This window comes from Mya arenaria, chromosome 7, assembly GCF_026914265.1.
Source record: "Mya arenaria isolate MELC-2E11 chromosome 7, ASM2691426v1".
In the NCBI taxonomy this organism is placed as follows: Eukaryota; Metazoa; Mollusca; class Bivalvia; order Myida; family Myidae; genus Mya; species Mya arenaria.
The window spans coordinates 39386441-39397861 of NC_069128.1; the positions used below are offsets into that span (position 1 = coordinate 39386441).

General features: G+C 31.5%; 1 protein-coding gene across 1 annotated transcript; it reads left to right on the forward strand.

Moving 5' to 3' along the window:
• The first annotated feature begins 6098 nt into the window (after window positions 1–6098).
• On the forward strand, window positions 6099–11421 carry LOC128241132 (uncharacterized). Its single transcript, XM_052958106.1, has 4 exons — window positions 6099–6410; window positions 10504–10561; window positions 10858–11187; window positions 11408–11421. Exons 1-4 carry the CDS (start codon window positions 6381–6383, stop codon window positions 11419–11421), a joined length of 432 nt encoding a protein of 143 aa, XP_052814066.1. The 5' UTR covers window positions 6099–6380.

An 11421-nucleotide genomic window follows, 5' to 3' on the forward strand; every position in this document is an offset into this window, starting at 1 on the left:
AAACAACTGCCTTCTAGAGACTGTTTCCCCTTGCCAAAAATGTACATTTTCCCAAACAATTCACATTTTTTCCCAAAATTTGATAATTGCAGATGATGTTGATGAATAAAAAAGCAATGAATTTCTTGAAAAATAAACAAAATCTGTTTCACAGAAAAGTGTATGCATAAACAAGTGGAAACATGTATATTTGTTATTATATGAACTTTTTTGGCCTGATTTTGTATTTTTCCCAAAGTTAATTTTTTTCCCAATTTGCAAGGCACAGGCAGTGAAAATATTTATTTTTGAAATCACCGATTGTTCATAATGGTAGACAGAAACAATACCCTTTCAAATAATAACAATGTTATATGGGCCACCAGGGTTAACAATTAATCATTTTTTCCAATTGGGAGTAGTTATTGTTATTGGTCCCAGTTGCCAATGACTTATTGAAATTACTGTTTTTATACCTTATAAATCTTAATATCGGTGCACATAATTTGCATACAATCATTGAAAATTAAGTTTATTACAATACTCTCCTTTTCAGAAAACTTTTATTTAATAAATTTTACATTTGATAAGCAATTTATTGCACATAAAATAAATTCTACATTCACATACATAAGAACATGTAAGTTTCGAACCTGCACAAAAAATTATGACAAAAAATTATTTCTCATTTTTATACTAATTGCTAAGAAACAAATTTCAGAAAATATATGTGTAATTCACATTTTGACATTAAATAACTATTTTCAATAAATCAGAAGACATATGATCATTTCTTATCTAACAAACACTAGAAACATAGATTGAAGTAAAATAAAATAAATCTAATTCACATGTTTTCAATTAAAACAATAATGTGAATACTATTAGCACAGAGAAAAATTGATTCCCTAAAACAATTTGCGATACAAATCAGGGCTGTCCTTCTACATTTGGGGAATGGGGGAGGGGGGTGGGGGTCCTGGGGAAGGGGAATTTAGCATTATTTTTGCTAAAAAGAGAATTTTGCAAGTTGACAGAAACAAAACAATTTATTTTTAATGCAAATTGATGTAAAATTATACATGTATCAGAACACAGTACACAATATAGTCACTTGTGTCAATAATAAATGAGACTTTTTAATCACATTTGGCCCGCAATCATTTTTTCAAAGGTTAAATTTCTGAGATTATGGAGGAGAATTTTAACCAAAATTTTGGGAAAAGGGTCTATTCTTTGGCTTGGGGAATGGGGCCCTTATATTGGCCCCAACATTTGTCGAAAGACAGCTCTACAAATATTTGTTTAAATAATACCTATACTCCATACTATATTTTGGGTTTACAGGAATGAATATACTTCTTTAAATATCAGAATTTTTTTTTTCGATTTTATGTTAATTATTTAAAAAAAGCAAAATATTTACATCAAACCACAAATAGATCAAAATATCACATACCAATCTTCAAACACGTCTTAAAAGTCAAATCATTAAAAATATAATATTCAAAATGATAGTGAAATTGCTGATCTTGGCCCCAAAATGTAGATTTATGGGGGAAAATACTAGTTACTAACAAACTCACTACGTTTTTCAATTTATACCGAGCAGGGATTTTTTCTCTCCAAAAAATGCTATCCCAATTGACTTTGGGCCAACTTACCCCTAAATCAACTCTTATCTTGAGACAAAGCCAAAGTTATTGAAACTGCTGTTGTAAACATATATGCACATATCTTAATGAAACAATGATACATTTACGACACACATTCACTTAACCAAGTAGATATGACCCTTAACTTGGGTGACGCCCACCGTGGACAATTCAATACTTTATTTGTCAAAAGAATGTAATAATTAGTCCATAAATATTTTTTTAGCTCAGGACTATTATGTGACTGTAATACCCTTCCCTATGAATTTTGATATCATTGTGGTTTGGGGTCATATTGATTCATCTTTAATCACTCTCTAAAGCTTTCTTAATGTCTTTCATCAACATAGCACCAATCACCATCTTCTCACAGTTCGTAGTCAGTTTGGAATCCCCGCCCTCTTTTGTTGCTATGGTAACCAGCACTGGAGTCTGGGTGGCCAAAGTTTGAGCGGCGAATCGGAATGTATTCTCCTCCGTACTGGGAACTTGTAAAACATTGGCCACTTTCAGTACTGACGTGACTATGGACTTCATATTGGCTTTTTCTTCCGCGATTTTTACTTTTGTACTGTTTTCTTGCATACCCGAGGGTTTACCCAAAAAGAAATCAAAAACAGATTTTATATGTTAGCTTAGCATGCCTGATGCCTGACGAATTTAAATTGATATATATAACTTAATGTGGAAGCCAGTCTGTTAAGTATGATGTCTGTTTGCAGATATCTAGGGACCATACTCACAAAATATTTTAAAGTTTAGAAGCGTCTACACATACAAAGTGAATCTTGATGTTTGTCTATGTTATCAATATGAACATCATTGCATATTAACGGACTGGCTTTAAAGGCTTTGCAAACAATACCAGCATTAACAACACAAAATATCATACTGACCATTAAAAATTCTTCTTATCAAAGAAAAACAATCAAATCGGACGAGAATAAAAACTGGAATTGAAGAATGTTACAATATAATATAATTAAATGAATCTGATGTTTTCTCAATTGAATGCGCTCATCAGTTTGCTAGCATCTAGTTAAGGTCACCATGACCTTGACCTTTTACCTACTGACCCTAAAATCTATATTGCTCACCTTCTGCACATGACCATTGTATAAAAACTCTGCATCAAGTTGTTCATGAGTTATTAAACAAACCCAAAAGTGTTACACCGACGATGACTCACACTCCGTTTGATAAAGTACTACATGCAAACGTATTCAGTTCATATATTATAAAGATTAGTTCCACCTGATGACCGTTTACTAGTGTTTAAAAGTTCAGTTCGATTTAAAACCAAATATTCGAATCCATTATCATTTTCATCTAAAAATTTGTTTGCCCGTGTTTCTGTAAGTAAAACAAAATCATGCGAATTAAAAACATTCATCAGTTCTTCAGATTGTAATGTATTAAAACGCCTTGTAAATTATCCCTTAACATTGAACAACGCAAAACGCAATTTGGCCTTCTGTTTAAGCACCTGGGAAAACCGGAGAGCTTTTTTTGTCACTGGGTTAAACCATTGTGTTAGTTTTTGATCTGGTTTGTGAGCTTGAGTTCTGACATTTGTAGGGAGTAGCAGATTGTGACCTGCGCTCAGTTCTAGTCACACATTTTGCAACTCTAGGCCGACCGCCCGAATGTATGTTTGCGTCAGGGCTAAGTTTGGGGTTGCTAAAATCCGAAATAACGGATACAGCTGAAGTTTCATTCGATGCCGAACACTTTAATTTCGTTTGCGTTATTTCAACCGGGTTGTACATACAATAACAGTTGTTATAAATTGTTTATACATGTATTATATATTGACTTTCATCTGTTATCATTGCATGTGTATTGACAATAAGCTATAAGATCAAATCCAAATAAAATTCATTCTGATTCCCATTATGTTAACAGATGTTCAAAATATTGTAAAATATTCTTATACCATTTACGGAATACCAAATGATGTGTGTTGCTACTCAGATGAACTAATACAGAAAGAGATACACCATTGTTTCCTTTATTTTTGAACGGTGTCAGATATAGTCGAATATATTTACTTTCCTTCGCTCAAAATACAGATTGACAATATCAAACTAATGCGGAATTGCACAATAATAATGTTTAATGATTTGAAGGTTTGATCTCCGTTACGATATTAGTTCTTATACTAAAATAATATTTTGCACGTTTCCAGTAACTCTAAAATAATTATTTTAACGGAAATTACAAACAGATACAAAAGTATTCTGTTTAGAATTAAATCATTTTTTACATTATAATCACATTATTAGAACGTGAAATTAAAAAAAGATCTGCGAAGGTGATTTTGAATTAAACCTCTGTACTTGTTTTGGAGTTTAACACAATCGCAGTAAGAACTAATTTCAAATCATGTATCGTATAATATCAGCATAGTGAAAGCTGCTTCGCTTTCTGTGTAAACCATTCATTTGAGTGGATTTTCACATGAATAATACTAACTTTATTTATTTATTATAACGTTTTCTGAACTTGCAAGATTCGTGACATCAATGTAGATCAGCGTTTATAAATATATAGCTTGAAAGGTGAATTTCAATTAAACATGTGATTACTTTTCAAGCAACGCAGTTTTTACTACTTTTAAGTCATTGTAAATAACGCTATAAATAAACCGACGTTATAATCAATAGTTTACCATTGATAGTTGATCATTTAAGAACCACGTAATTTAGGTTAACCAGTTACATGTATATAATTGACAAGTTATAAACATATATATCTATGTATTTTCAATGTTCCTTGTATTCGATCGTAGTAGAACGGATAGATATTTTTAAAATACAGAAGTGTGTTTTTATTTAAACCATGAATATTGATATAGAATGATATAGATTATCATAAAATTGCAATTGATAATATGTAGCATAAATTACGTAGGTAATGATAGGAAATACAATAAGCTATTAATTAACACCACACTTCCGGGTGCAACATTATCAAATGTGTTTGCAAGAAAAATATTCAAGTTAAGCTTATTCTCACTAATTATAAGTAATTCAGTTCCGTGCGAAATATATTGTTGTATTTGGAGATATCCAATTCGACGTTACCCTCTTCTTTCTTGACATCCAATTATGTTTGAATTTTTAAAAGTCATTTGCACATATTACTCGAATGACATTCTGTTTAGAATACACGGGAACATTTTCTGCTTAGAGTATTGCACCAATACCAATATACATATTGTAGTTTTCGGACATATTTTCCTTCACTTGTTTCTTCCACTTAGCAATATATTTCTTATTGTGTTATTACTTTGTGTTATAACGCATTGCGTCACTGTTAACACATATGTAGTTTTAAACACAATCAACGTCCTGTTTGGATGTTTCCGTGTATTATAACGTTCCACATTTTTAGAAAATACGTTTAGCTTTAAACCTCCTGGGATCCTGCAGATGATAGGTATCCGACTTAGATTATTTATTATAGGCTTGGAATTCCTGCAACAGATCAATGTGATTTATTGAATGTTTGTCTATGCCACAAGCCTTTTATTTAAGTTCTGGAAATACAGATTTTTATATTACCGCTCGAAAATTATCTTTTTATGGATTAATCCGTTACTAACGGGTTTAGAAAAAAGCAACAAACATGTTTTTAACTTAAATATTAAAACCTGCGATATAATTTTGTCAGTAGTCTCACCTAACTAGTTTCCATGGATTGTCGCAAAAACTGGCTCGTTCCAAGACCAAAAATAAAAAAGTTGACAAAACGTTCAATCTGTGAGAGTGGAGCTTTAAATCGCCTATACTATTTAATCGATGTACATGTTTTGGATTTTTACACAATCGCAGTAAGCACCTTTTTAGATCATGGAACATATAATATCAGCATAGTGAAAGCTGTTTCGCTTTCCCACAAACCTGTTCAAACAGTTCATTGTATCGGGATTTAAGATGAATGAATTGATCATTGTTTTTTTTGTTTTTTAATTTTATTTATTATCACCTTATCTGAACCTGCAAGATTCTTAAAATCAATATAGCTCAGTATATAAAGAGAGATATAGCTTCAACGGTTAAGCTCAACTTAGCATATGCTCATTTTGCGGAATTTTCAACAAACGCAGTAAGTACTACTTTTAAGCCATTATGAATAACGCTATAAATAAAACTACGTAATAATGATCATTTAAGAACCACGTAATTTAGGTCTTTCAGTTTTCAGAAAATATCAAAGCTAACAATTGCAATTATATAGTTGGCATGTTATACATGTTTAAACAATACATTCAATTGGATTTTAAGATAAACACCTTAATGGTTGTAATTAAAAACAATTGCTTCAATTGTCATTAAATGGATCTTACGTGCGTTTTATACTACTCAGGTATGACATAAAGTTTAAAAGGTATTGCATTACCTAACGATTACTCACGAATACTATACCTGCGATTGTATTTTTAAGGTTCCTTGTATTTGATCGTAGTAGAACGGATAGATATATTTTGAATACAAAGGTGTTTTTTAAACCATGAGTATGGATGTGGATAATCATAAAATTGCAAATGATAATATCAGAAATGACGTAATGTGAAACAGAATGATTGGGAAACGCAACAAGCTAATAATAAACACACCTACTTCTGGGTGAAACATTATCAAATGTGTTTTTAATAAAATACAAGTTAAATTACTTCTCATTTATATTAGTTCAATTCTGTGCTACATTTTGTTGTTTTGGAGATACCAATTCGACGTTACCATGGTGCAGCTCAAAACCTATAACTGTAGGGTAAGAGGTTGGCTCCTATACCAGAACAATTGTTCTTCTTTGTTGAGATCCAAATAATCTTTAAAAATCAGATAACTTTCGTTTTGGATTATACGCGAAAAAATTGGGTTAGAGTAGGGCACCATTATTAATATACGTATTGTAGTTTATGAAAATATTTACTTTCAAATGTTTCTTCTCTTTATCAATATATTTTTTTTATTGTGGTAAATAATTACTTTGTTTTATATCGCATTACTAACGGGTTAACAAATATGTAGCTAAACATACAATTTACGTCCTGTTTGGAGGTTTCCGAGAATTCAAATTTTCCACATTTTTAAAAAATACGTTTTGACTTTAAACTTCCTGGGTTCCTCTGGGTTGAATACTATCCGATGTAGAAGATTGATTGTTTTGGCTTTGGATTCCTAAAACAAGTCAGGTAATTAGACATACCAAATGTTTGTTCATGTACCAACCCTATTATTCCAGTTTTAGTTTACATGCACTAGGTAGTATATTTTGTCATTGGTTAAGTTGCCTATACTATTTAATCGATGGACAGATTTTCGCATAGTCAATTAGTAAATTTTAAACCTTCTTTAACGTTTGAGATTATTATGTGTATCTCTGTAATTGCAATGATGTTTTTTCACTCCTGCTGTACATTTATTTTGGTATATAAGCAATTAGCTGTCATTGTTTTTATCAGGTGAATGTATTTAATTAGATAGTGGACAATGTATAATCTCTTGTCGCATGCCAAATGCCTTAAGGAAAATTACTGTCGCACATTGCACCACCTTTATGTATGTGCTAATAATGATGATTTAAAGTATTTGACAACTTCCTATTTAGTTTCAACAAATTCAACATGACTATTTTATTGGCAATAACAGCATATACATTCCTTTGGCCAAACAAAAACATTAAAATTTATACACAGATAGCCACACAAAAATGTTTAACTTAATCATTGATATCTGACATTTATATACGAAATACATTTATATCAAGTAATAAAGTTTAACCAGATTAGTGTACATGGACCATATTCTGTGAATCAAAGATGCGCTCTTACTCCAAAATAAGAATGACCACAAATAATACAAATGTTTTAATTTACCAAAAAGGATAAATAAATTTTGAAAAACATGTTTTTCATCAAGGAGTTTAATTTGGTAGAAAGGTGCAAAAAACACAGTATTTCTACCTTATGGGAATATAGTAGAGCAAGTAAATATTTTAACACTCACGAATCATTTAAAAAAATGCGTTCTCAGCTATAAAATACACGGTTATAATCTTGTTATCAGAAATTAGTATTTTCCGTAATTAGCAGTTTCCATCAGTGCAGTATGTGTAAAAAATGTATGTTTGTAATGCATGTGTTAGAATTAGAGTGTCACTTAAGGTATTAGCCGCGTAATACACACTTTTTTAAAAGCTTTAACCGACAACATAGTTATAATCACGGTACACTATGGGACTTTTATCCAAATTTTGAAGTTTTTTTACCGTGAATTAAAAAAGTTATTTATGTTTCATTACACCCACCCCCAAACTCCAAGGGCTATAAAGAGCGACAAGTAAATATTTTGTCTATATTTGAATTTTTTTCACATTATAAGAGATTATGAAATAAACACAACAGTTTCTGGTAAAATAAACTTCAGTTAACAGAAAACTAAAGTTAAAACGAACACATTATTGATACACAGTGAAAAAAATCATTTTGATTGATCTTATGATTCTTCGGAAAAGAGCAGTTTTTCGATGTTTGAAAATATATAGCAGTTTTATAAAATTCATAAAAAATAGTTAACAATAAGGCAAGCTGCTGAAATCATTTTAGATATTATCTATGATGTATATTGAACAATTTAAAAGACAATTTATGATAGTTTACCGTCCAGTTTTGAAGAAAATATACATAATGTCATGTTACCATACATTTTTATAGCTAATAAAATGCTTTAAAATCAACTTTTTTTGTAAAAAATTATAAAGCTTGATTGGACTTATTCATAAAATGTACTCTTTCAAATAAATGAATTTTACTTATGATACTAACTCAGAATACAGAGTTTAAAACAAATGAGTGTACTTTTAAACTAAAATATGTGAAGAAACTAAGTGGGCTCGCCCCTCCAAAAATATCAGAGTGAAAGTTCTCAACTAATGTTGTTTTTTTAATATTATAACATGTAAACAATCTCTGTGGGTAATTTGATGTATATCTGTTTTATTTTGTCATTGGTATTCTAACAATTAGTTTTTTTCACAATAATTCTTCACTCTTCAACATTTGAAGTTTGGTCTGTTCCCATGCTTTGTACTTGTAGTGTGTGCACAGATGATAACTCAATGCGGAGTCAATGCTTATTTGGTTTTCATGCACCTTCAGGTACTTTACCCATCAAGAATGTTTAGTGCTGTAAAGGAAAAAAGTTGTACTTTAAAGCCTTTCTAACTAATTAGTATAGATAATTATACTGCCATACATATACAAAATAAAATATAAACAGTTTAATATTTCTCGACATTATTTTGAAAAAAACAACAACAACAAACTGATACATACATGTATATATATATAAAGAAAATTATTAAATTTATCAATAAAATTCATCATCATCATCATCATCATCATCATCATCATCACCACCACCACCACCACCACCACCACCACCACTTGACCACCATCACCACCACCACTTGATTATTGAATACAGTAGGTTTATAAAAACAAAAACCAAGTCAAATATGTTTTATATGAAATACTCACATCATCTCGATTAGATGCGACTGCCTTGTGGATGGACATGGCTGTCAAATCCGCTCTCAAGGATCCAACATAGTATTTAATGCAGGCTGGAATGCTTCATAACCCAGTGTTGTTGACTAAGTAATATTCAGTCATTTTCCTGCCTGGAAGAAATTAGACTTCTGATTATCAATCCGCAGAAACTACCACCGTAAAATACAAATGCACAAGTATTATACATTCTGCACTAAAATCTGTTTTAGCCAAGAGTAAGGGTTGGTAGGGACAAATGTGTAGTTGCTATGCATATGATAATGATTCACAACAGTATGGGGTTTTAACGAGACCTACACCAAGCCAATGAATGTCAATAGTGTCCTAGCAGATGCGGCTTCAAGCCCCAAACCACATACAACTTTTTGTTACAGGTTAATTTTGGAAATATGCATTTTGTAAACAAATAACGGGTATGTACATGTATTGTGGTATGTTAGAAATAGGTCACGTACCAAAACACATCATTTTTAAACAAAATTTTAAGTCTAATATTTTTCTAAGATAAAACAATCAATTTAAAGATTACATACTCATATTATATCTTAAACATAAGTTATGTACATAAACATATGTAACATGTACATAAGTACATGTAAAATATGAACATGCTGTCTAACCATTTAGCTAATAAAAATGATTTAAGAATTCCAAAAATAAATTAAAAAACAAACTTTTTTGAACACAAACGTACAAAACTGCTCAAGGATACTTACATTCAGAGCCCTTTGAGTTTGATACGAATATCCCAGTTCCATGCCGATTGTTGACAGTTCGTTTTTTTGAGAGAGAAAACCTTCTCTTACGCGTACATTTCACTTATAATCCATGTTTAACTGTAATGACTCAAATTGTTAGATGTATCGTAATCAACAGTCAGCGTGTACTTTTAGTGTTTATTTATTTTAAAGGTATATTTATGAGAAAAACATCACAATGTTTCCAAATCCTACGATGTAGATATTCCATTATTGACCTATGAATAGCCGGGAAATACCTTCTGTTTCTAAAAATAGCAACATCCGGTACAGGCCGAATACGCCCGATGTTCGTCGCGATCTGTTACGGCGAGTGGCGATATATGTCGGTGTTACCCGATGTTTCCCGAGTTGTATTACATGGCTAATACCTTAAAAGGCCTTGGTCAAACCGGAACAGCTATTTCCATAGTTTGTGCTGTAAACAGTCTCTCTTTCTGATGTGTATATATATATATTAGTTCTGTTTGACGAATGATGATTTTTGTGTTATCAAGTTTGATGACATATCTTGTGTTTGTATATTTTATAGGACATGCAAGTATTTGAGCAAAAGGTGACCATGACTTCGGTATCTAGAGTATTAATCGGTATTCAAATTACATTTACTTAATGTTTTATACGAGAAAGATTCATTTTGAGATTATCAGTGAGCTTAAAATGATATTTTTTTATTGTTTTGAAGTAAGCCTCAATTTCAAATTAAATTTTACGCACTTGTTTGGATACGAAACGTTTTTGACATATGAACACCTTGTGAACACTATAAATAAAACATGTACGGTGAATTTTGTGCTCAGTGGTAAAATGAATACTATCTTACACTGAAACAAATAAGTAGGCACTTTATATTCAATTCACATTTCGATGTGTCGATCTTTTTCAGTTACTATTTTGGTTGGTGCCGCTTATGGAAACTCGACATCAAGTGCTGTAATCAAAACAGTTGAACAGGATGTCACATTCACATGTGGTATCCAAAACATTTCCACATACCCAACATGGACAAAGGCCAACCTCATGAACCACGAAGAAGACAGTTTTAACACAGCTGTGTCATCAAAGCCAAGGTCACTCAGAATGTCAACAAGGATTCGAATTGACGACAACAGTCTGCTGCTGATGAATCTGGGCCTGAATGACAGCGGGTATTACACTTGCTCTGTCCCTGGCCAAGGAAATTATACCATTACTTTGACTGTCATTCAACCCGCAGGTATGTTGCTATGTGGCAAGCGAAGATGGAATCCATACACGTTCAACTGTTGTGTTTTCTAGGGACGAAATTACAATGGAAGAGTAAAGGAATCACAATTCCATATAAATAGCCGCTTCAGCGTCTATAACGATTTTTGTGTTGGTAACACTACGTTAAAGGGAAAAAATGATTTCCAAATGTTTAAAAAAAACCTTAACATGCATTATTGTGGCTATAGGAATCACCAAATAG